This window comes from Leucoraja erinacea, chromosome 1 (genome assembly GCF_028641065.1).
Source record: "Leucoraja erinacea ecotype New England chromosome 1, Leri_hhj_1, whole genome shotgun sequence".
NCBI classification, from domain to species: Eukaryota; Metazoa; Chordata; class Chondrichthyes; order Rajiformes; family Rajidae; genus Leucoraja; species Leucoraja erinaceus.
In genome coordinates, this window is record NC_073377.1 from 109,649,824 (window position 1) to 109,677,534 (window position 27,711).

Genomic DNA, 27,711 nt, shown 5'->3' on the forward strand with positions numbered 1-27,711 from the left:
GCACGTTAATTGGTATCTTTAAATTTCCCCAAGAGTGTAGGGAGTGGATGCAAAGGTGGGATAACATAGAACTAGCGTGAGCAGGCGATCATTGGTCGGTGTGGGTTCGGGAGCCGAAGGGCCTGTTCCTATGCTGTATCTCTAAACTTCATAAAGTAATTAAGATCGGCTAAAACTTGTGTGTCTATACAATGTGTTGTTCATGCCAGTGTACAAAAATAAAGGAAATCCTGAACCACAATTATTACACGTAGAAAGAGCAAGTTCTCACACAGACAGAAAAAGCAAAGTAGGTAAAGTGGGAGAGGTCAATATTGAATCGTGAAGTTGGGGTGTACCCAAGTACAGTGGGCAGGCAACAGAAAGCTCAGCAACACGGAAACTATTTTTATTAGTTCACAAATAATGAAAGGCTATTTATACCTGTAATAATAGTGGTTCAGTATTTCCCTCTTTTGTACAGTCTGGCCAAGACGTTATATAGACAAAGAAGTTTTATTTGAATTTAACTACAACCAAGTTTAGAGAGAGCGTGGAAACAGGTCCTTCGGCCCACCGAGTCCATGCCGACCATTGATCGCCCGTTCACACTAGTTCTATCTTATCTCACCTTCTCATCTACTCCCTACTTGGGGCAATTTACAGAGGCCATCTAACTTATAAACCATCTAGAGAGTGGTCGGAGAGTCTAAGAGCAGAGGGCACAGCCTCAGAATAGAAGGATGTATCTTCAGAATGGAGATGTGGAGGAGTTTGAAGGTGGTGAATCTGTGGAATTGAGTATTTTTAAGCAGAGATTGGCAGGTTCTTGAATAGTAAGGGTGTCAACGGTTATGGGGAGAAGGCAGGGGAATGGGGTTGAGAGGGAAAGATAGATCAGCCATGAATGAACGGTGTAGATGGGCCGAATGGCCTAATTCTACTCCTATGACTTATGAACACTCCAGTGCATTAAAACACACATGCTCGACAAAGTGATTTCCCCAATCTGTACTTGGTTCCATAGCACCAGTTCAAGCCAGCCTGAGCTTCCCAAAAGGGAAGGACAAAGGTTAGGACAGGAGGTGCATTGTAAAGAAATGTTATTATTCCTATACCATTCTTCAACAAGACCTCAGTGGGAAACCTGTAGTGGAAATCAATGGGTATGCACACGGCCCAAAATCCCGAGTTCACTGGCAAAAAACACAAACATGTTTATATTGCTATCAACCTGACACCAGACTTGGTGCAGTAGATGCACTGCATCAGCTGGATTATTATTATTATTAGGCAAGGCTATGAATTTCACAGAAATTATTGGTATCCACCAGCTACTTACCCGAGCCCATTATGGTACAAATCATGATCAGTGAGTTGTACTTGATTTCAGGAGCACTGATATCATCAGAAATTAGTTTGTGTAAAATTTGCACCAGTTTAGCATTGGCCAGATCCTGTTCAGCTGTACCTAGTGGGGAAGATATCAATACAAATCAAAACTAAGCAACAGACACCAAATGCTATTTAAAATTATAAGCATTTCCCGATTAGACACCAAACAATTTGCTGACTATGAAGACCCACACATAATAAATTTGTAGGTTAATATCATGTCTCCCTGTACTGCACTGGAGAATCACTGTCATTGTTTCCTTGATCTAACACCAAATCTTTTACTTCAAAGGTCTGTCTTGAACATCTGACTATTGTGTGAAGCAAAAGGAGTGCAAGAACAGCAACCAAAATGAGGGTCTTCAAATTCAATTTAAAAACTGCTTTGGAGGGCCAGGTTAACTCGGTATGGAAACTGAATAAAAATAATTAAGCAAAAGGGAAAATTGAGAGAAATGTTATAACTCACTAACCTACATTCTGACGGGGGGAAATTCAGAAAAAACCATGGACCAAACACTGCTCACAAGTTATATTATTAGATGAGAGGCAGCCGATACTGTTGCTAAACCCAAAAGCAAAGAGCAACATTAATTAAAAAAATGAGTGATGGATTTCAAAACAAGATATAAACTTGCAATAGGGATAAAAGATGAATTGTAAGAGCGACTGTGTAAATGGATTCACCAAAGTAAATTATAGTCCCGCACCAAGAGAGAGGTTTAATGGGCAATAAGGATTTGTCAAAAAAGTTTAACAAACTTAGACGCAATTCTACAGTAAAAGGCAAAACATTTGTGAAGTAGTTGGGATACCAAGAAAGTATATAACAGGGAAGTATATTTGGCAATTGAAAGAGAAGACACAAGGGACTGGAGATTCTGGTTTACAAAAATATTACAAAGTGCTGGAATAACAGCGGGTCAGGCAGCATCTTCGAAAAACATGGATCGGACCATGTAATATGACCTATTCATGTTCACCAGAGATGCTGCCTGACCCACTGAGTTACTCCAGCACTTTGTGGCAATTTAAATAACTAGCTAACCTCATCCCACACAAGATCTGCAGCCTTGCAGGTCACATCTTTTCAAGTACACATCCAATTTAGCAAGGCTCTCTAGCTCAATCACTGTCACCTTTGGTGAAAATAGTCATCTCTTCTTTAATCCGAATAATAACTTACAGCAATTTACTCTAGTATTATTACTCCTCTGCTATAGAAAATAGGTTCTTCCTCATTACTCTAGATACCTCATTACTTCCTCAGCGTCCTGAGTTCCAAAGGAAACAATCCTAGTTCATAAGGTTTTCCAGAGTTACAATTTCCAGTCCTGGCAATATCATTGTAAATCTACTATTTAGAATGAGTGTCAGGAAATTGGAGGTTATAAATTAGCATGGATTTATGACTGATTAAAATGCAAATAAAAGTGGAATAGGTCGGCTTTAACAGAAAGACCATCTATATCAATAATGACATGAGATAACCATGTATGATGTATCCATGTTTATATTTTAAATGATAGTGAAAAAGTGGACTGTGAGGATAAAACAGTTATTGTACACAATCAAAGTGTAATAATGTGAGTGGTATAATATGGAGGTGTTATCCAATTTGATAGGAACAATAGAAAAGCAAGATTCTCTAAAGATATTTCTAATCTAAAGATGTAATTTCAAAAGCAAGAGTCTGAGAAATATTGGTAGAGATACCAGAGTGTCTTTGTATAGATAGACATGAGTAGATAGTATGAAATATCCCCCCCCCCCACCCAGCAGGGAATATCTAAAATCAGGATTTGGAAAATTAAAGTACGATTTGGAAGGGATCTGAGGATTTATTTTCACCCAGAAGGTGGTTGGAATCTTTAACATACTGCCGGAAGGCATGGTTGAAGCAGAACAACGTTTTAGTGATGGTTATAAAGAGCTATGACGAGATATCTGGTATATGTAAAGAAATGCATTAGAGGCCCTGCAATGAAGGTTTACTGGACAGAATCCTGGGATACAAGGATGATCTCATCAAGGGGCCTGGCCTATATTATATATTAAAAGAATGTCATCTCATTCAAATATTCATAAAAGAGTATGGAAAAAATTTCACGAGTGGATATATCTCTTGATCAGGGAGCACCTATTAGCGAACATTAATTTTGTGAAAGCCCCATTTAAAAAAGAAAAAAAAAAGGGTTTTTAAAATTGTGAGGTGGAGAAAATGCCTGCAGAACGGTACATCTGCAATAATATATAAATAAGAAAGCAATGTGGAACACTGTTCACCAGTGTAATTCATTACTTTTCCCCACAAAACAAGTTACTGGAAACATTCTCAAAACTAATGTGGCCCAACTGGCTGGAGTTTACAGACATCTACCACTCTTCACAACTCCAGACTGAGGTACCCCCACCCACTTCCACTGTTCTAAAAGGATATCCATAACACTGGTGCCCAAGAGCACGGTGACATGACTCAACGACTATTAACCAGTGGCACTCACACCTATTGTGATGAAGTGCTTCGAGAGGTTAGTTGTGACACAAATCAACTCCTGTCTCAGTAATGACCTGGTCCTACTTCAAAATCGCCCACCACCACAGCAACTCTACACAGCACATGCAATCTCACTGGCTCTCCAGTGGACCACTTGACAACAGGAATACATACGTCAGACGGTTGCTCATCGAGTACAGCTTGGTGTACAACACCATCCATTCCTTTCAAACTCATCGTCAAAAACTCAGGGAACTAGATCGCTTCTTCTCCCTGTGCCACTGGCTCTTTGACCTGCTCATCGGCAGACCCTAATAAATATTGATTGGCAACAACATCAGCACAGCATAACTTCAGGTCTGTGTGCTCAATCCACTCCTCTACACTCTCTATACCCTTGGCTGTTCCAATGCCATCTCTAAATTCACTAACGATATTACGGGACAGAGTACAGGAGGGAAATCAATAATCTGGTTGAATGGTGCCATAACAACAATCTTGCTCTCAACGTTAGCAAGGCCAAGGAGCTGACTGATGACTTCAAGAAGGAAAAGCCTAGGGACAGTGGTCGAGAGCATCAGCAGCTTCAAGTTCCTGGATTACACTTGTGTAATGTTCTGTCCTGGGCTCAGCACTTTGATGCAAAGAAAGCTCACCAATGCATCAACTTCCTCAGTTATTTGAGAGGATTTGGCACATGGTCGAATGCACCAGCTCTTTATTAGAATAGAAACAAATGTGTTCCAAAAACTGGTGCTTTCTTTTTCGTCATCTGCGCTAAGTTGCCCAAAGAAGAATTTAAGAATAAAGCGCGAATGAAAGATGAAAAAACCTTCAGTGATTAATAATTATTAATTCAGTGATTAAGTATCTCAGTGAAAAATATGGCCTACATTGTCCTTAAGCCAATTGCAACAATAATGAAGGTAGCCATAGTGAGGAAAGTTACTTCTTTTCAGTCACAACATACTGAAAATCAATGGATGATAGAATTAAAACAAATCTTATTAGTTAGAAAAATGACAAAATTAAGTGTAGAACAAAGCCTACAATGCTATACAGCACCAAGACTGGCAAGAATAGTGAAGATGAATCTACAATGGAACCCACAGTCTTCTAGATGGAGAACTTTGGTATTTCTAGTATTACAACTGATTTGGCATTTTTTAAATGTATTATTGTACAGCAGGGTCCTCTGTAGCTTCTCTTTTCTCCCGGACATATGTTGGCAATCTCTCCCTACCATCTGCCTCAAAAAGGCCCAAAGTATCATCAGAGACCCACACCTATTAAACCTGGCTCAGAAAACTGATTATTGGTGGCCCATTATCTGCTATTTGCACTTTATCAGTTTATTTGTTATTGTGTATATATTTATATTGTGGTATATGGACACACTGATCTGGTTTGTAGTAAATGCCTACTATGTTCTGTGTGCTAAGCAAAGCAAGAATTTAATTGTCCTATCAGGGACACATGACAATAAACTCACTTGAAACTCCACTTAAACTCTCCACCTCAATCAGTCTGAAGAAAGGTCTCCACCCGAAACATCATCCATCCATGTTCTCCAGAGATGCTGCTTCACCCGCTGAGTTACTCCAGCACTTTGTGGGTTTTTTTTAAATGTAAACCAGCACTGCAGTTCCTTGTGAATCTATTGGCAGATATGTTTCCAAACATAAATCTTCACTATCTCAAGAGTTTCCATGACCCAATGGAAGTTACAACTGCGAGCGGCTCACAGCTTCATGGGAAGCCCACAGAGCCAGGCCCCTGCGAGCGAACCAGAGGTCCAGTGGATCACGCCTCAGGGGGAACCCGCCGGTCCCCTGTGGCCAATCGAAGACCCAGCGGATCGCGGCCTGCAGGAGGATATTGCCAAACCGGTCCCCTGCTCCCTGGACCCAGCGGACCGCCTGCCTGGAAGGGGAAGGCTGTCGTGACAGTCTATTCTTGTCCCCTGAAGACCAGAGACCGGGAGGATGGAGCCGGGGATGATAGGTGAGGAGCAAGGCCGGTAGGAGAGGAGAGTCTGGCCTCGTGGTCGGTTGCAAGCAGTGCCCCAGGGGTACAAAGGTTGACTGGCGACGAGAGGGATGTTGCGTCAAGAATGGAAATGGCTGGAGGCCCACATCAACCTGGGACTTGCCTGGAACCGGCACCGCTCACATGAACTAGAACGTGGACTTTGAAAATGGTGCCAAAAATGGCACCTTTTGCATGTAGACTCACTTAGACTATTTCTGTACACTTGCCAATTGGGGATCTGGGGTATGGCAATACTCAAAGATAGATACAAAAAGCTGGAGTAACTCAGCAGGACATGCAGCATCTCTGGAGTGAAGGAATGGGTGACATTTTGGGTCGAGACCCTTCTTCAGACCCGGCAATACTTTATTTATGGCAATATTCTACTGGATTGTTTGGAAGAAAAAAATAATTTCACTGTGCGAGCACTTTGCAAGTGACAATAAGAGGACTATTGAACCAAACTCCTTAATATAATAATCCAGATTTTATCTGTTCAACACTTACCAAGTTCCAGAGCAGCAATCAGTCCTAGAGCAACAAGAGCTTCATTCTGCATTATAACATGTTCACTGGTTGCCATTATGACCAGATGCTTCACACCACCACTTTGAACAATGGTCTTGACAACATCCTTGTAAAAGAAATGAAATAGCAGTTTAGCAATGAAGGGCACTAAGTATGAATAAACCAAAATGAAACCTAGCAAGGTGCAGAGGTTTGAAAATTTTGATGTTTGCGTGTGCGTGCGCGTGACATTCTTCTGACATTCTCAGGGGCTATACACATATTTATTAGGCTCAGAAATATCATTATACCCGGCACCCGTCTGAAGAAGGGTCTTGACCCGAAACGTCACCCATTCCTTCTCTCCGGAGATGCTGCCTGTCCCACTGAGTTACCCCCTCGTTTTATGTCTATCCTACCACACATGTGGCCCCCTGGGATAATATCCCTTCCCTTGTTGGAGGGGCATCTCCACCACACCTGCCCCTCAATGTCCAGGAGCAGAAGGATCCTGGACTGTGGTCCTCCCCCAGTCTTGAAGTTGGCTGCACCAAGCTTCACTGCATTCCTCAGCACGTATTCCTGCAGTCTGGAGCGGGCCAGTCAGCAACTTTTCCTGACTGACTGCTCTGCTGGGAGGTCAACAAGTATCGGGCAAACCAAAGAGCGTCTAGAAATGTTGATTAAGTTTTGTTTCTTCTCACCCCAAAAGTTTTCTAAACGTTCTAAACTATCCTACATCACTTTCTTTTCACTTTATGTCTATTCTGATTCAGCGCCTAGTTAATTACTCAGGAGCGTATCTGAAACCGTCTTGAGCAGATATACATAGTTCCCGCTCCAGGATGTCACTTTTAGAAAGGAGAAGTCCCTTGAACCCACCTTTGACTTGCTGTGCCTAATCAGTGCAGATAGCAGCCTGTTTGATTCGCCCATGACACCCGCGTGGTCCTTTGCGGCGCACCATTCTACCAAACGTTCGACCAACTTAATATTCTTACCCAGCTTTTCAGCTGCTTCAGCTGCAGTGGGATATACAGACAAAGAATTAGCAGAACGTGCTTCAGGATACTGCTCTTCTATAAATCACCAACAATTTCTAAGCTGTTTACTATATTTTGTTACAAACCAGCTTCCGCGTTTGAGCTGGAGAAACAAAAACCTGCAGATGCAGATTTACAAAAAAAAAACCCACAAAGGGCTGGAGTAACTCAGCAGGTCAGGCTGTATCTCTGGAGAAGATGCATCCCCAATCTGAAATGTCACCTATCCATGTTCTCCAGCAACCTGCTGAGTGTGTCTTTTTTTTTCAACACTTGAACTGCTCTGTTTAAGACAAACAACTAAATGGGTCCTCCAATTCTTATTTTAAATATGACATTGGTATTACGTTTGAATCCAATCCGAAATTAAGTTTGAAGAAGGGTCTCAACCCGAAACGTCACCCATTCCTTCTCTCCAGGGATGCTGCCTGTCCCGGAGTTACTCCAGCTTTGTGTCTATTTTCAGAAATCCCATTATTGACAATAAATTCTAGTATTAGATGGGTAGCATGGCAGCGCAGCGTAGAGCTGCTGCCTTGCAGTGCCAGAGACCCGGGTTTGATAACAACCTTGAGTTTCTGTCTGTGTGGTGTTTGTATGTTCTCCCTGCACGGGTTTCCTCCCACATCTGTGAAATTGCCCCTAGTGTGTAGATGACAAAGTTGGAAAATAGTAATTTGCACAGGTGATCAATGATCGGTGGGACAAAGGGCATGTTTCCATGCTGGATCTCTAAACTAAACTAATCAGAAGTATTAAAATAACAATTGGAGATGATGTTTCACAATAACTCAAAGACTTAAATGCTATCATAAAACTAGCCGTTGCGGACTCGAAGGGCCGAATGGCCCATTCCCGTGCCCAATTTCTATGTTTACCATTACTGTCTATGCTACGCTACCCTGATTTTACATAAAGGGTTAATAAACATCCTGTGATGGTTCACAAGCAGATAAAAGGGTAATGAGCCCAAGGAAGAGAAATGAATTAGATTAGCTGTCCGCGTTTTTCAGTGACAGGTGGTGGCTGACAGTCTCGGTGTGGAGAAGGACGCAGGCAGCAGAGCTTTGGATGAGCTGAAGTTTACACAGAATGCGAGACTGGCCAGATGGTTTTGATTGATAAACAAACACTGGCCTGGGTATCAGTGATAATTTCCCTTCAAGTCTGATAGCTATGGTCAATACAAATTACTTGGTGTCTCTGAAAGCTGCTTTTTAGATGGACTGGTAGACATTTTTTTTTTTTAAATAAATGTTTTATCTTGGGTTAGATTCCATCACCAAGGATTCTCCAATATTTTGTGGTTTTAGTTCAGTTAAAAAAAAATAAAATTTAACAGTGGAGGTATATCGACAGCGGAATTTAAGAGGCTATGCAGGGAGTGGAGGGATATGGATCAGGTGCAGGCAGAGGAGTTAGTTTATGTTGGCATTTTGTTCAGCGTAGACCCTGTGGGCCAAAGGATCTGTTCCTGTGCTGTACTGTTTCAAGTTCTATGTCATTCTAGAGCTATGTGGGAAGATGAAAGAACTAGGATAACGAAAACCATGCTTGAAGTTTAACCACACAGATTTCTATTCCCTGCAGCAGATTTCTCTTGCTTACAGTTTCTGAAAAGACGTAGCTTATCCTGGTACGGCTGCAAAGCACTGATTTCATGCAGGGCAACAGATGGGCATCAGCAGACCCTATGAGACCCATTTAAGTCTGATATTGTTGATATAAGCTTCCCATCAAAACCCTCCACAAGAATCCCAAGTGATTTTTCTACTCCTTACCACAAGGAGACATGCTTCTTTAGTTTAGTTTATTGTCAAGTGTACCGAGGTACAGTGAAAAGCTTCTTTGTTGCATGTTACCCAGTCAGCAGAAAGATTATGTATGATTACAATCAAGCTGTAGGTGGTAGATCAGGACTACTCTCTACTTGTGGACCGGATGAAATTGTCTCTAAAAACAAATCACAGCAGGAAAGGAGAAATCGTGGACTACAGATCAGTTGATTGGATACTGGTAGGCAAAAATTATGAAATCTATTTTGTGGTACAGGGCACTAGGAAAGTAATGACAGCATTGGGCAGAGTCAATGTAATGCTTCCCCGGCTGAGTTAGATTTATAATGCCCCCAAAAAAGTCCAGCATTCAGAACAGAGATGAGTAGAAGTCTGTGCAACCAAAGGGCAGTGAGTCCTTGGAAATCTCTACCCAAAAAGGCTGTGGAGTCCCAGTCATACAGTATATTCAATAGACAGATCAATACAAGGGAATCAAGCAACATGAGGTGATTTCAGAAATGTACCACCCAGGGAAAATATTACTGAATGTTGGAGCAGGTACTTGGGGCAGAATGGCCAAATCCTTCTTTTATTTATAGTTCTAACATTCATTATGTCCTGTCTTCATATGGTGGGCCAGAGCATCAGACAGGTATTTTCTCGTCCCTGAAAAGTCTGTAATCAGCTGCTGACAAGTGTGCAAATAGGCCAAAGACTGGGGATACACAGAGACACAAAGTGCTGGCGTAACTCAGAGGGTCAGGCAGTATCTCCGGAGTACATGGATAAGTGACGTCTCAGGCCACGCCCCTTTTGCAGATTTTGAAGAAGTCTGAAAGGCTCCTTTAGACACAGTTTCACACTATTGCCCTCACGATCTCATACACTATAAGATAACCCCAAGCCTTCTGCGCTCCAAGGAACAGGACTAGCCTGCCCAACCTCTCCCTATAGCTACATGAATAGGTGACGTTTCAGGTCAGGACCCGTCCCAAAATGTCACCCATCCTTTTTCTCTAGATATTCAGTCTGACCCACTGAGTTACTCTAGCACTGTGTCCATTTTTGGTATAAATCAGCATCTGCAGTTCTTTGATTCTACAAAGATTGGGGGTGTAGGTCAGTTTTCCTTTACCCCATGACATATAGCGCATTGATAAGTTGATAAAGTGGTGCAGCCAAATTTTCTGACGATAGAAAAATAGTTGTGTTAGCAATTTGAAAGGGAACACACTCATCTGAGTGGATAAGTAGCTGGCAGATGGGGTATAATTTGAGAACATGTGATTAATTATTTAAATAGACTGAGATGACAAAATGCTGCAGGGTTCGGAGGGTCCTTGTACTCGATAAAACGCAAAGCCAGCAGGTGGGTGGACCAATTAAGTCTAAAGAAAAATTAGTCCTTGTTAAAAAGGGGGATGATGTATGATTCCAGGAAATTTTGATAAACTTTACAAGCCATTGTTGATGTCAGGTCCACCACTGATTTTCCGGCAACTGATGATCTGGCGTCTCCTTTAATCCGGACAAAATCACAAGAGTGCATCCCCCCCCCCGTTAGTCCCCCGGAAAATTGGATGTCTAGGCCGGGTAGGGCAGACGATCATGACGCCATCGGCACTTCCGTACCAATCGACAAGACTAATTTGCCCTGTGCGGCTGGGGCTCTGGAACTCCAGTCCAGATACAGCCGGCAGACCCATTCCCATAGCTGACTTCTGCGGCTGATTGGTGGGTCGAATTTGCCCCTTCAGCCGGGGCTCTGGAAGTCCAGCCTGGCCGTAGCCGTTCCCATTGCCAACTTCCGAGGCCAACTTTGCAGGCTGGTTTCTTGGTCCTTCGGCAGCCTAGGCAGACCATTCAAGTATGATTGAACTCCTCACGGGGACTGTGACTATTGATCCGGCAAAACGGATAATCCAGAAAGGCTCTGGAACCAAGGGAGTCAGAAAATCGGTGGTGGACCTGTAATTCATCGGGAGACGGGTCACTGGATTGATTGATGTGACGAAGAATTGATGTATGATGAAAGATTGAGTAGATTGACTCTATGATAACTGGAGTATGGAAGAATGAGAAGTGATCTTATTGAAGGATACATTTCTGAGGGGAACTTACAGATTCTGACTGGGTGCATCCACTGATTTTAATAACTAGGGAGTGATTGTTTCAGAATAAGTAGATGTCCATTTCAGATGGAAATAAAGGGTTATTTCTTCTGTGAATCTTTGAAATTATCTATCTTAGAAAGAGGTGGGGGTGAATATTGAATATATTCAAGGTAGAAATTGACAAGACAAGGGTGTCAAGGGTAGAGTAGGATAGTGCAAGGAAACAGTAAACACTCTAAGGTGGCGCAATGCTGCAGCAATAGAGTTGCTGCCTTGCAGCACCAGGGATCTGGGTTTGATCCTGAATACAGGTGCTGTCTGTATTGAGTTTTTTCGTTCTCCGTGTGACTGGGTTTTCTCTGGGTACACAGGTTTCCTCCCATAATCCAAAGATGTACAGGTTTGTAGGTTAATTGGCTTCTGTAAATTGTCCCGTGTGTAAGATAGTGTTACTATACGGATTGATCGGTGGTCGGCACAGTCTCAGTGGGCTGAAGGGATTGTTTCCACGCTGTATCTCTAAAGTCTAAAGTAGGGTCGAGCAGCCGAGTCTTGTTCATGTTTTAGGACATTGTTTGCCCATTCTAAAATACCTCACTACTATACACAGACTTATTTCAATCATTTGATGAATACTATGACTCTGAAATGCAGTTTATTGTAAACATTTTATACACATCCACAATACCTTGTGTATCAATTAACATGCGCAGCGTTCCGAGTAGTTTGAACTGGACAGGTGGCATCTCAGACTTGAGAAACTTCAACACTTCCTCTGCAACTCCTGCAGACAGCATCTTTGCTTTATTTAATACTGAAAGAAAGGGGAATTAAGTGGTGATTTTCTTCTGTTAGTAGACAATAATAATGGAAAATAAAGATTTAAACTACAGCTTGATAGATAGAACAGCATAGCACATGTCCATCCTGAACATGATGCATATTGAACTTATACCCTCTACCTGCACATAATCCATATCCCTCCAATCCTGCAAATCATGTGCCTATCCACTCTGCCTCCATCACCGCCCCTATCAGCATGTTCCAGGCACCCTCCACTCTGTGAAAATATTGCCTCGTATATCTCCTTTAAACTTTCTCCATCTGACCTTAAATCCATCATCCCTAGTATTTGATATCCACCCTGGGGAAAATGATTCTGAATGAAAATTCTACTTATGTCAGTCTTCCCTGAGCCTCCGATACTCCAAAGAAAACAATCCAAGTTTGTCCAACCTCTCCTTAAATCTACTACACTTTAATCCAGGCAGAATCCTTAAAACCTTTTCTGCACCCTCTCCAAAGCTTCCAGATCCTTCCTGTAAAGGGGAGACCAGAACTGGACAGAATATTCCAAATGCAGCAATCTAAGGTACACAAAAATGCCGGAGAAACTCAGTGGGTGCAGCAGCATCTATGGAGCGAAGGAAATAGGTGACGTTTCAGGCCGAAACCCTTCTTCAGACTGATGTGGGGGGGGGGGGGAGAAGGAAGGAAAAAGGGAGGAGGAGGAGCCCTAGGGCGGGGGAGGGGGGGGGATGGGAGGAGACAGCTCGAGGGTTAAGGAAGGGGAGGAGACAGCAAGGGCTAGCAAAACTGGCAGAATTCAACGTTCATGCCATCCGGACGCAAGCAACCCAGGCGGAATATGAGGTGCTGTTCCCCCAATTTCCGGTGTTGCTCACTCTGGCAATGGAGGAGACCCAGGACAGAGAGGTCGGATTGGGAATGGGAGAGGGAGTTGAAGTGCTGAGCCACCGGGAGTTCAGGTAGGTTATTGCGGTCTGAGCGGAGGTGTTCGGCGAAACGATCGCCCAACCTCCACTTAGTCTCCCCGATGTAAATCAGCTGACATCTAGAGCAGCGGATGCAGTAGATGAGGTTGGAGGAGATGCAGGTGAACCTTTGTCGCACCTGGAACGACTGCTTGGGTCCTTTAATGGAGTCGAGGGGGGAGGTGAAGGGACAGGTGTTGCATTTCTTGCGGTTGCAACGGAAAGTGCCCGGGGAGGGGGTGGTACGGGAGGGAAGGGAAGAATTGACAAGGGAGTTGCGGAGGGAGCGGTCTTTGCGGAAGGCAGACATAGGGGGAGATGGGAAGATGTGGCGAGTGGTTCACGTTGGAGGTGGCGGAAATGGCGGAGGATTATTTGTTTTATTTGCCGGCTGGTGGGGTGAAAGGTGAGGACTAGGGGGACTCTACCCTTGTTGCGAGTTCAAGGATGGGGAGAGAGAGCAGTGTTGCGGGGTATGGATGAGACCCTGGTGCGAGCCTCATCTATGGCAGCGGAGGGGAATCCCCGTTCCCTGAAGAACGAGGACATTTCCGATGCCCTGGTGTGGAACGTCTCATCCTGGGAGCAGATGCGGCGTAGGTGGAGGAATTGGGAGTAGGGGATGGAGTCTTTACAGGGGGCAGGGTGGGAAGACGTGTAATCCAGATAGCCATGTGAGTCAGTTGGTTTGTAGTGTGTGTCGGTCAGAAGTCTGTCCCCTGCGATGGAGATGGTGAGGTCAAGGAATGGTAGGGAAGTGTCGGAAATGGTCCAGGTGTATTGGAGTGCCGGATGGAAGTTGGTGGTGAAGTGGATGAAGTCAGTCAGTTGTGTGTGGGTGCAGGAGGTGGCCCCAAAGCAGTCATCAATGTAACGGAGGTAGAGGTCGGGGATGGGGCCCTGGTACGTATTGAACAAGGATTGTTCAACGTACCCGACAAAGAGGCAGGCGTAGCTGGGGCCCATGCGTGTGCCCATAGCTACGCCTTGTGTTTGGAGGAAATGGGAGGAGTCAAACGTAAAGTTGTTGAGGGTGAGGACCAACTCCGCTAGGCGGAGGAGGGTGTCAGTGGCTGGGTATAGGTTGCTCCTCTGGTCGAGGAAGAACCAGAGGGCTTTGAGGCCATCCTAGTGGGGGATGGAGGTGTAGAGTGACTGGACATCCATGGTGAAGATGAGGGGGTGAGGGCCTAGAGAGTGGAATGCGTGGAGGCGGCGGAGAGTGTCTGAAGTGTCTAGAACATAGGTGGGAAGGGATTTGACCAAGGGGGATAGTATGGAGTCAAGGTATGTGGAGATGAGTTCGGTGGGGCACGAACAAGCAGAGACAATGGGTCTCCCGGGAGAGCCGGGTTTGTGGATTTTGGGGAGAAGGTAAAAACGGGCCGTGCTTATAGATTATAAAATCTAAGTTTTATTACTCGTGCTCGATGAACTGACTGATGATAGCAAGCATACCATTCTTTACCACAGTCAGTATCTACTTGTATTGCTACTTTCAGGAAAGTCTTTTTATCCATGCCATCATACTCGCACATCACACCTGCCATTTAGATTTAAACTGTAAAGTTTGTAAATGTCACAATATACTCAACCTTCTTCTTGAAGGTTTAGGTTTATTATCGTCGCATGCACTGAGGTAAGGTGAAAAGTTTTATTTTGCATGCTATCCAAATAGATCAGATACACCATACAGTTACAGTCAGTTCAAACTCAAGTACAATACATAACGCAAAGAGGAAGATACAGTGTGCAGAATATAGTTCTCAACATTTTACACATCAGTTCCTTAGATAAAGTCCAATGTCCTCAAAGGGGTAAAGGTGAATCAAACAGTACCCTAGCTCATGGAAGGACTGTTCAGAAGCCTGACAAAACAGACTTATGTGACTACATCAGATGGATCCACAATGGGAATTTAGCTACAAAGCTCTATTTTGTATTATACAACACTCTTTTGGATTCTAGGAACTGAATCTACAAATAATGGACACTGGACATTGCACAAATCACATGAACAGATTCTGTAAAAAATGACTGATATTTGATAGTGTACAAAGACTACATATAAACTACACACACTTGCACGTGAATGTCCCTTGGGAATGCATAAACATTAATTCAGGTAAATTGCAGTACTGACTTTCAATGGTAAAAAGCCAAAGACCCCATAAAGGTTCAAAAGCCCTAGAATTCCTCTTCCAGTACTGCCACACCCCTAGAATCTAGAATATTGTTGAAAAAACATTTGCCTTGCACAACACCTACCTGCATTCCACACCACCAAATTATGTGCAGTAGTTTCCCCAATGGTAATAACTACGATATCTCCCACTGTACCCCACCCGCTCCCATGCCCCTCATAAATCAACAAAATACTGAGACTACTGTGCTGCTTTACTTCTTTGGTAATATGCAATCAAAACTTAGAACCCTTATGATTTCCTTATACAGGTCCACCACCGATTTCCTGGCAACTGGTGATCTGGCACCTTCTTTAATCTGGACAAATTACAAATTTACGAGAGCGCATTTGAACCCCCCCCCCCCCCAAGTCCCCCTGAAAATGAGGTATCTAGGCCTGGTGAGGTGGCCAATCTCAACCTCAGCGGGACTCCCGCGGATCAAATTCACCCCCTGGGGCCGGGTCTCTGGAAATCCCCCACCCCCCAGGCCATGACCTCTGTTGGTCTGGCAAAATGGTTAATAAGGCAAGCCTCTGAAACCTAGGTTGCTGGAAAATCGGAGTGGACCTCAATAACAGTAATGAGAAACTCTTACCGGGAATAGCCAGATTTCGGAGTGCACTAAGAGCAGCATGCTGCACAGTTACATTCCCTTCCTCGACATGTCTGTCCAGTAAGTTTAATAACCTCTGCACAATTCCAATTTCCACCATGTGGATACAGTTTCCATCTGTGGATGAGGGAATAAGCATGTTACCTACAAGAAAGATGTGCTGAACCAGCTTCTCAGGTTGGGTGGCTGCTACTTAAGAGACTGAGACAACGAAATGCACTACTAAGAGACTGCTGGGTTTTTCACAACTTAAGCTGTCAATAATAGATGACAAAACAGCACGATTGTATAGATCAGCAAAGATGCACAACATTTGTATTTAACTCAGTAATCAGTTCTTTCTGGAATTAATTAATCAAGGTCAAGAAAAAAAATGTTGCTGACTGATTGAGCTTTCTGCCCATCTTATTAACTGCTGCAGCAATTTCATGTTCGTGGCAATAAATGCTGCTAAATATTTTAAATTTGCTACAGCCAGCTGACAATGACATGCTGAAAAGGAAGACGATAAACCCAAAGTCAAAATAATAGAGAGGATTTACAATATCCTTAAACTATTCTGAATGACCCAGTGCTGGGCTGAAAGGTACACATCTGTTTAGAGGGAATTTCTTTCCCCTCCACAAATTGTAAGTGCATCATCAAGGAGCTGAAAAATAACCTCTGAACAACATTCAAGTGTGTAATATAAAACACTCTCAGTGCTTTAGAAAGGAGTGGCTGATGGACACATGTGAAGGGGAGGAGGAGGGCATTAGAGGAGAAAACTGCAAGACTTGAATGTGTACAGGGAAGGTGTTGCCAATGTTGATAAGAATCCTTTTTGACAAGGTACTTACACTGGGGTGTTATGAAATGAATTCTCAGGCGTTGGAACAAAGGCAGATGATCGTAGACCACAAAACAGTGCAGATGATGCATAGATTTAGATAGCAAAAAGTTCCAGGGCAGACACAAGATTGGAGTAGATCGAAGAAAGAGAATTAGGTGAAACTATGGTGGGAACAGAAGGCAAAGAGAATTGCTCAAAGTTCATTGCAGTGGGCGAGTTAGAACCAGTGCAGTCCAACAAGGATGCAAAGGGAATTTATGACAGGACGGGATGTGGGAATCTCATCATTATCTCAATCAAATTTCCTAAATGAAACACAATTTAAAAAAATTGACCACGGTTTTACCAAGGCAGTGAAACTATGATCTTTCAGCCTGCATCAGCAGCACTGATATCATGTCAAGCCCATTCCGTCAATGTTGGTGGAGAGGGACTGATGCAAGGGTTATTGATGAATATTAGATAATTTAGTAGAAACAAGAATGCAGATGCTGGTTCATAAAAGACACAAGAGTGCTGGAGTAGCTCACTGAGTCAGGCAGCATCTCAGGATAAAATGGATGGGCAGCATTTTGGGTCTGAAGAAAAACACAAAACATCACCTATTGATATTCTCCAGAGATGCTTCCTAACGTGCTGAGATAATCCAGCACTGTCTCTTAAAGGAATTAGATTTTCAGAAACTGTTTATAATTATTTTAACAAAGCTTTTAATTACACACATTTCTGAACACTCATTTTCAAAGTTCCATTTGAGTTTGGGGTGGGTGACAATGTTTCTCTCCATCTGATTTATGTGCTGGTTTGGTGCCCGTGCCTTGTGATCACTTTTGCATCTCACCACACAGGGGCTTTTTGTGATGATCCAGAATGGAGAATATTAAGCTCCAAAACCAGTGATGTGCATAATGACCAGTTATCCCAAATTAGTAATGTTGAGTGAGGGATAGTTATTGATCTGGACAGAGATGCTTTCCAGAGACCCGTTGAGTTGCTCCATTTGCCCGAGGATGGCTAATTGGTGCAACCCCAGACAGTCTCCTAATTCAAAGAGACATACAGTGCGAAAAACCAGTGATGTGCATAATGACCAGTTATCCCAGTAATGTTGAGTGAGGGATAGCTCAGCTCAACTTGCCCACACTGAGCAACATGCCTCATCTGCACTAGTCCCACATGACTGCGTTTGTCCCATATCCCTCTTAACCTTTTCTACCCATGTACCTTTCTAAATGTTTCTTAAACATTGTGATAGTACCAGCCCCAGATACTTACTCCGGCAGCTTATTCCAAATACCCACCATCCTTTGTGTATAAAAGTTGCCCCACATGTTATTTTCCCTTTTCCCTTTCACCTTAAACCTACAGTACTGAATTACCTTACTCTGGGTAAAGTGGGGCTTCAAATTACATAACATAATTTACAAACGTAAGCTGGTTCAGAAAAATGCTGCAAAAGGGATACGTGTCTCTTGATATTAATGCTCTGATATGACATATCTTTTAATCAAAACAACATTCCAAACACCATGCCAAAATGAGCGGCTGCTAATTCTTCACTGTCAACACCATATATTGTGCTGCTCAAAGAAAGGTGTAATTTAATTGGAAGCAACTATATGGCACTGCACTCATCAGCAGGACAGAAGACTGATGTGATATTTGCACATCTGACGTGAGAGATGGTGGTGCTGTGGAATTAGATTGGTAGGCAAAAGGCTTTATGTACAGGATGGTTTGGCCCAGTTTGTAATCGCTGTTCCCCTTTCTGCATTATCTACAGTGGAAAACTGGCTCCCAAAACCAGCTCCTGGTCAGTTCAACTTGCGGAAAATACACACAACTTCCATAATTATTCGGCAGTCAATAAGAAGCAAACCACGGCTAATTGGCCATTATAACTGTCATAAGAAGTTAAATGTTTGAGATCCAAAATTATTCATAGAAACATAGAAATTAGGTGCAGGAGTAGGCCTTTCGGCCCCTCGAGCCTGCACTGCCATTCAATATGATCATGGCTGATCATCCAACTCAGTATCCCGTACCTGCCTTCTCTCCATACCCACTGATCCCCTTAGCCACAAGGGCCACATCTAACTCCCTCTTAAATATAGCCAATGAACTGGCCTCAATACCCTCTGTGGCAGAGCGTTCCATAGATTCACCACTCTCTGTGTGAAAAAAGTTCTTCTCATCTCGGTTTTAAAGGATTTCCCCCTTATCCTTAAGCTGTGACCCCTTGTCCTGGACTTCCCCAACATCGGGAACAATCTTCCTGCATCTAGCATGTCCAACCCCTTAAGAATTTTGTAAGTTTCTATAAGATCCCCTCTCAATCTCCTAAATTCTAGAGAGTATAAACCAAGTCTATCCAGTCTTTCTTCATAAGACAGTCCTGACATCCCAGGAATCAGTCTGGTGAACCTTCTCTGCACTCCCTCTATGGCAATAAAGTCCTTCCTCAGATTTGGCGACCAAAACTGTACGCAATACTCCAGGTGTGGTCTCATCAAGACCCTGTACAACTGCAGTAGAACCTCTCTGCTCCTATACTCAAATCCTATTGCAATGAAAGCTAACATACCATTCGCTTTCTTTACTGCCTGCTGCACCTGCATGCCTACCTTCAATGACTGGTGTACCATGACACCCAGGTCTCGCTGCATCTCCCCCTTTCCCAATCGGCCACCATTTAGATAATAGTCTGCTTTCCCGTTTTTGCCACCAAAATGGATAACCTCACATTTATCCACATTATACTGCATCTGCCAAACATTTGCCCACTCACCCAGCCTATCCAAGTCACCTTGCAGTCTCCTAGCATCCTCCTCACAGCTAACACTGCCCCCCAGCTTAGTGTCATCCGCAAACTTGGAGATATTGCCTTAAATTCCCTCATCCAGATCATTAATATATATTGTAAATAGCTGGGGTCCCAGCACTGAGCCTTGCGGTACCCCACTAGTCACTGCCTGCCATTGTGAAAAGGACCCGTTTACTCCTACTCTTTGCTTCCTGTTTGCCAGCCAGTTCTCTATCCACATCAATACTGAACCCCCAATGCCGTGTCCTTTAAGTATTCAAACAATTAAAATCTCTATTAGATTTAAAGTGTCACAAAAATGTAAAAAAAGTTAAAAATACTTAAACAAGAGTGAAAACACCATTGTTATTAAAACGTGTAAAGCTTGCCACTTTGCATTATTATGAATGGAGTCACTGACCCCTCGCCTTAATTGCAACAAGATCAGTGTCCACATTTCCAAGCACAACTCTCGCAAAATTGTAGGAAGTTAACACTCTAACATGGAACTGTGGGACCAATATTAGAGTGCAGGAATAATGATGGTGGCAAGGACCTCCAAGGAAGGTGTGACTTCCATAATCATCCAAATGGCATTCTGGAGTGATTAGAGTTCTCAACCTGGCCATTCACAAATGTCGGGCAGCGCCAATTAGGTAACACTCACTAAGTTTCAACTTCCTTCTTTTGAACAAAGACGTGCACTGACATGACAACGTGGTTGAGGCCACATTTGAAGTATTGTGTTTTAGTCACCCTGTCATAGAAAGGATGTTGTTTTGCTGGAAACAGTGCAAAGAAGATTTATGAGGATGTTGCCAGGATGTGAGGACCCAAGCCAAAGGGACAGGCTGGGACTTTATTCCTTTGAAAGCAGGAGGCTGAGGGGTGATCTTCAGAGTCAAGTGTTTTATTGTCATATGTCCCGAACATTCTTACTTGCTGCAGCACAACAGAATATGTGAATATGTAAACATAGTACATTACAGGGGACGAGGAAAAGAAGTTAAATAAATAACAAATATAGTGCAATAATAATATAGTATTTTGCAGTTCAGAGCTCAGAGCTTATTTGTTATTGGGTTTAATAGCCTGATGGCTGTAGGGAAGAAGCTGTTCCTGAACCTGGACGTTACAGTTTTCAGGCTCCTGTACCTTCTTCCTGATGGCAATGGTGAAATGAGTGTGTGGCCAGGAAGGTGTGGGTCTTTGATGATTTTGGCTGCCTTTGAGGCAGTGACTATAATAGATCCTTTAGACTGTGGGGAGGTTAAAGCCAGTAATGGACTGGGCAGTGGTCACAACATTTTATAGCCTTTTCCGCTCCTGGACGTTCAAGTTGCCAAACCAGGACAAGATTCAACCAGTCAGAATGCTCTCTACCATGCACCTGTAGAACTTTAGGAGAATCCTCTTCGACATACCGAATCTCCGTAATCTTCTCAGATCTTATAGAGGTGTATAAAATTATGAGGGAAATAGATAATGTAAATGCACAGTATTTTACCCGGAGTAGGTGGAATCAAGAACCAGGGTACATAAGTTTAAGGTGAGAGGGGAAAGATTTAACAGGAACCTTTTTAAGTCAGCAGGTGGTGGGGATATGGAACCAGCCGCCAGAGGAGCTAGTTAAGGCAGGTACTATATCAGCATTTAAAAGGCATTTGGACGGATACATGGTTTAGAGTGATATGGGTCAAATGCAGGCGGGTGAGACTAGTGTAAGTGGTGCACCTTGGTCGGCATGACAAATTGGGCTGAATGGCTTGTTTCTGTACTGTATAATTCCATGACGTTTTGAGAGTGAAAGCACACCAACTAGTGATAAACATAATTTAAAAAATGCACCTTCCCATTATTTAATGGCAGTATCTGGTGCTGCAGTAATGTTAGATTAAGAAGAGTCTCTAGCGCTTAAAGAATTAAGGTGGATAATATTACAGTTTGGTATTATCAAATTAATGCTGAGTTCTCATGCCAAGTGTTAATCTGTCAACCTACTCTCCAGTTAAGTGTGCTCCTTCAGTGATGCAAGTACAATTCTACTTGAAGAGTTAATGATTACCTGGGGAAAAATAAAGTACTACGATTCACAGGAACGTAATTATCAGATTTTGCGACATTAATAACTTCTTGCCGAAGTTCACCTTCCAAGATTTATCCCTCAAACACTACTATCAAAACCAGATTTACTGTTGGTTATTCCACTAATGGTTGAGAAACCATGCTGTGTGTAAGCCAGCTATTATAGTAACAGACACAAATAAAAGGGGTCTAGAGAGCCCCAGCTCAGCTATTCAAATAGGCTTATGACTGTCCTTTATTAAATTATCTATTTACCCTCCTAATGTCCAGATTTAAAGATGATTAATCTGAGCCATAACATAACATGCTGGGTGAGGTAAATGCCCCCCCCCCCCCCCCCCCCCCGAGGACAGAGAATTCCAAAGATTTAAAACTATCAAAAATTAAATATCGAAGCCAAAGCTGCTGCACATCTAAATCGACTCACTGGGCCTACAAAGGTATGAAAGACAATTAAAAAACTGGTCCAAAAACATAGAAAATAATTTTCTAAGTTGAAAAATAATTTAATGTTTAATATCAAAACTCACCATTTCGTGCAAAATTTGCAATGGCCAGTGCTCCAGCAAGTTGCAGCTGATGGTTATTTGAAGGAAGCCAGGACAGCACCTTTTGAAAGACACTGCCTTTACCTGTATCAAACAACTTCTGCATAGATTCATCTGCAAGACAAAATAAGCTTATTGATCCATCCTCCAATTTCTGCATCTTGACTTGGATTGTTTTCTCTGAGTGTCAGAGGTTGAGGGGAGACTTGATAGAAATATATCAAGCTATGAGGGCATAGATGGGATTGACAGGACATTTTCATCTTGGGTGGGAATGTCAAGGACTAGACGGAGTAGCTTTGAGGTGAAATGGCAAACTTTAAAGGAGATGTGCAGGGCACGTTTTTCTTTTTTAAAACAGAGAGGTGGGTGCCAGGAACACGCTGACAGGGATGGTACAATAATGGCATTAAGAAGTTTTTAGATAGGCTCATGGATATGCAGAGAATGGAAGGATATGAATCAAGTGCAAGCAGAGATTAGTTTACCATAGCATTATGTTTGGTACAGACATTGTGGGCCAAGGGGCCTGTTCCTGTGCTGTATTGTTCTACATCCTATGATTCAATATCCATTATCATCCTAGTCTTTGAACGATATCAGTTTTAATTAATTAAGCTTCACACCATTTTTGGCAGACGGTTTCAAATTTACCTTACTGCTTCTGAATAAATTCTTCCAATGACAACCGATTGTTAAAAGGTGTACCAAGATGACTGGAAGTTGTTGCATCACCTTTTGTTATTTTGCCCATTGAAAACATTTCTCTATTGATGAGAAATTCCAATTATTCCTGTCACCAGTGTGCAGTGAAGTAATTAAAATCAGGTACCCACACAGAGATGCAGAACCATCTGTTCAATAACTGTCAGGGTACGGCTTTGGAGGAGGTTTAGTTTAGTTTAGAGATACAGTGCGGAAACAGGCTCTTTGGCCCACTGAGTCTGCGTCGATCAACGATCCCACACACTATCACAACACTACCCTACACACTAGGGGCAATTTACAGTTTTTACTGAAGCCAATTGACCTACAAACCCACTCGGTCACGGGGAGAACGTGCTAACTCAGTACAGAACACATCCGTTGTCATGATCGAACCCGGGTCTCTGGCATTGAGGCAGCAACTCTACCGCCGTGCTAATGATATAACCATCGATGCAATATTTATAAAGACCCAAGAGACGGCAGATGCTGGAACCTTGAGCGAAACAAAATGCTGGTGGAACTCAATGGGTCAGGCAGCATTTGTGGAGGAATGCTTAACCTGCTGAGTTCCTCCAGCACGGTTTTGCTCAGTAATATTTATATTGAATTTAGTAGTGACTGTGTTTTGATTCTAGATTAGATTTTCATCTTTAGATTCTACTTCTCCCTTCTTCTGCCCCTCTTCTCCCTCCCAGTAATGGCTTATGGCTCTGAACTTCTTTAAAAAGAGACCCGATTTGCAACTGATGAATCAAGTTGAAAACCCAAATTATATAAATTACCATTTGGGTCACAACCAGACCAGCATTCTATTTTTTCAGCAACACTGCATAAAAATAGGCTACATATTAATGCATTATAATCAAGATCACTGTATTTTGAAGCATGGTGCTGTGCACAGATTGTGTCGTTATAGACTGCAAAAATGTCCACATATTTTGAATGGTGAAATCACATATGGTAAAAGATTCATTTTGTATTTCAGGATTTTCAGTTTGGTAGTACCAAACTATAGTGTTTAAGAGGGAACTGCAGATGCTGGAGAATCGAAGGTTACACAAAAAAGCTGGAGAAACTCAGCGGGTGCAGCAGCATCTATTCGCTCCATAGATGCTGCTGCACCCGCTGAGTTTCTCCAGCTTTTTTGTGTAACCAAACTATAGTGTGTTCATTGATTCTAAGATATGGCATGGAAACAGACCATTCGGCCCATGCTGACTACCAATCACCCGTTCACACGAGTTCTGTTATCACATTTCCTCATGCACTTCCACACACTCGGTGCAATTTACAGAGGCCAATTAACCTACAAACCCGCACGTCTTTGGGATGAGGGAGGAAACCTGGAGGCAACCCAGGGAGAACGTGCTAAGTCCGCACACCACTGGGGGTGGGGGTGGGTTTGAAACGGAATCTCTGATGCATTGATGCAGCAGCTCTATCAGCTGTGCCACTGTGCTATCCTAAAACATTAACGTCAAAAGCATTCCATATTTAGCTCAGTATTGTCATGGCCGATCATTCATCCATTAACAAAGCAAAATGAGAAAACCTTTATGGTTGGTTCTTCTGTTTATGAAGGATAAGCAGGACTTTCTCTCATGCCCTACCTCTCTTCAAGATTGCAGAACTGTTTATTTAACAAGAGTATGTTTATTAGATCCTAAGAATTGGTGCTATTTTTTTTTTAACTGAAATTGTAAAAACTGATGCACCAAACTCACCACCCAAAAGCAGCAATACCATGAGATCAGAAGCTGTTTTAAGCTCAGAGACGTCATCTTCTTTATTGCTGTCTACCATCTCTTCGACAAGCTCCAGCAGATAGTCCACTAATCCTGCATCAACCAGTTGTAGTTTGATGACATCTGAAACAAAAGGAAGCACGTTACATTACAAATCTCCTTTGATACCTTCTAGACTCTTAATTCCTGGACCACAAAATCTTCTTCAATAACAATTTGCTTCCAAATAATAAGGGCGGCACAGTGTTGCAGCAGTAGAGCTGCTGCCTTACAGTGCCAGAGACCTGGATTTGATCCCGACAACGGGTGCTGTCTGCATGGAGTTTGTACGTTCTCACAATGTGACTGGGTGGATTTTCTCCAGGTGCTCCGGTTTACTGCCACATCCTAAAGACATACAGGTTTGTAGGTTCATTGGCTTCTGTAAATTGTCCCTAGAGTATAGGATAGTGCTAGTGATCACTAGTTGGCACAGACTCGGTGGTCCGATGGACCCGTTTCCACTCTGTATGCCTAAATTCTAATGGTACAGAAAAAAATATGAATACCCAAGATATAAGCACCACCAAGCCAGGAATCAGCTGTTTTTAAGATTCAGTCACTGGATCAAAGGAAGGGTTGGTGATAATACCTTCAACCCTCCATCTGCAACTGTTAATTCCTACATCCTCAAAATGAGGATTCTGTTTCCCTCCATCCCACCACATGCAACTTTTGATAGGGACACAATGTGTTATTGTAAAACATTAATGGATGAAGGTCTTGAACTTTGTTTTAGAGATGGGAGAAAACTAGAAACTGAACTTGAAAAATAACTGTGAAGATAGTAATGGCTAGTATTGAAACTGACACTAAAACTCATTTCCATACATGATCCATATTCAAAGTTTGAGATGAACATTGAAATTCCAAGAATGGAAGAGATTTAAAACAAGAATGACATAATTGGACAGTACCTATGGGCTGCAGAAACTTCCTGGTCTTCAGTATGTACCAGAATAGGGCACAGAACAGCACAGCACAAGAACAAGATCTTTGGCCCACAATGTCTGTGCTGAACATGATGCCAAGTTAAACTAATCTCCTCTGCCTGCACTTTATTATCTCCTTAAAAACAGCGATTCAACTGAAATTAGGTTCTATCTTTCGTATGCCATTTACAACCCTAATCTCTAATTTCTTCATTTCCATTTGAAACACCTATCACTCAAACCCAGCTATTTACTTTCAACATTTCCAGTGATTCAACAATTAGCATTTTATTGACAGTGGAGCAACTGACCAACGAGTTACTCCAGCACTTTGTGATTCCCCCCCACCCCAACATAACACATTGTTCTTAAAAAAGGTATGTTGATATCTTATAATTTTTTTCGTTGTTTAGATAATGTGCCATGTTTAATTTTACTTTCGCCTTATGAAACAAGGCAGATTTATTAAAATTGAACTAATTTCAAGGTAACAAAAAGGTACGTTTGGTCTATTCAATGTAATCCATCCAAAAAGGTCAAATCCGCACCACTGTAGCAACTGTTTCTCAAAATGCTTTCAAGTCCACCTCCAGCACTGAAGGTTGATGTATGGATTTACTGATTTTTTTTTAAATGCTAATTTGAGCCGATTTTTATCCTCCTCTCAATTAAAAAGTTATATTATTTTTATTCCTTTTCACCATATTTAGTTTAATTTAGTTCAGTTTAGAGAAAGAATGGAGACGGTCCCTTCGGCCCACCGCGTTCACAACGACCATCGATCACCCACCTGCAATTTACGGTGGGCCAATTTACCTACAAACCTGCACATCTAATGATGGCCAAGTCAATGGATATTTTTGAGGCGGAGATTGACAGATTCTTGATTGGTAAGGGTGTCAGGCGTTATGGGGCGAAGGCAGGAGAATGGGATTGAGAGGAAAAGATAGATCAGCCATGATTGAATGGCGGAGTAGACTTGATAGGCCAAATGGCCTACTTCTGCTCCTAGAACTTATCTTTGGGACTTGGATGGAAATCAGAGCACCCAGAGGGAAACCCATGCGGTCGCAGGAAGAACACAACACAGTGAGTGCAAACTCAACACAGAGAACACCTGAGGTCAGTTTAGAAACATAGAAAAATAGGTACAGGAGTAGGCCATTCAGCCCTTCGAGCCTGCATCGCCATTCAATATGATTATGGCTGATCATCTAAAATCAGTACCCCGTTCCTGCTTTTCCCCCATATTCCTAAGAGCTAAATCTAACACACTTGAAAACATCCAATGAATTGACCTCCACTGTCTTCTGTGGCAGAGAATTCCACAGATTCACAACTCAGCGGGTGAAAAATTTCCCCCACATCTCAGTCCTATAAGGCCTACTCCGTGTTCTTAAAATGGACTCCCCCAACATCCGGAAGAAATTTCCTGCATCTAGCCTGTCCGATCCCTTTTGAATTTCCCTCTCATCCTAAATTCCAGTGAATACAAGCCCAGTCGACCCATTCTTTCATCATATGTCAGTCTCGCCATCCCGGGAATTAATCTGGTGAACTCCCTCAATAGTAATATTGTCCTTCCTCAAATTAGGAGACCAAAATTGCACACAATACTCCAGTTGCGGACTCACCAGGGCCATGTACAACTGCAGTAGGACCTCCTTGATCCTAAACTCAAATCCTCTCGCAATGAAGCCCAACATGCCATTAGCATTCTTCACAGCCTGCTGCACCTGCATGCTTATTTTCAGTGACTGATAAGCACACCCAGGTCTCGTTGCACCTCTCCTTTTCCTAATCTGACACCATTCAGATAATAATCTGCCTCCTTGTTCTTGCCACCAAAGTGTATAACCTCACATTTATCCACATGTTACTGTATCTGTCATGCATCTGCCCACTCACCCAACCTATCCAAGTCAATCTGCAGCCTCATAGCATCTTCATCGCAGCTCACATTGCCACACAGCTTTGTGTCATCTGCAAACTTGGAGATGTCACATTTAATTCTCTTGTCTAAATCGTTAATATATATTGTAAATAACTGGGGTCCCAGCACCGAGCCTTGCGGCACCCCACTAGTCACTGACTGCCATTC

At 42.7% G+C, this 27,711-nt stretch overlaps 1 protein-coding gene across 3 annotated transcripts in view; it reads right to left on the reverse strand.

The window, feature by feature from the left end:
• rap1gds1 (RAP1, GTP-GDP dissociation stimulator 1) overlaps nt 1-27,711 on the reverse strand; it is a 79,914-nt gene that overhangs the window by 3,761 nt on the left and 48,442 nt on the right. For all 3 annotated transcript variants that reach the window (XM_055641233.1, XM_055641234.1, XM_055641232.1), the window contains 7 exons: nt 24,619-24,762; nt 22,169-22,300; nt 15,901-16,035; nt 12,033-12,158; nt 7,292-7,431; nt 6,410-6,536; nt 1,322-1,450 (listed from right to left, as the gene is read on the reverse strand). In XM_055641233.1, coding sequence (XP_055497208.1) covers nt 1,322-1,450; nt 6,410-6,536; nt 7,292-7,431; nt 12,033-12,158; nt 15,901-16,035; nt 22,169-22,300; nt 24,619-24,762 — 933 coding nt within the window. The remainder of the gene's footprint in view (nt 1-1,321; nt 1,451-6,409; nt 6,537-7,291; nt 7,432-12,032; nt 12,159-15,900; nt 16,036-22,168; nt 22,301-24,618; nt 24,763-27,711) is intronic.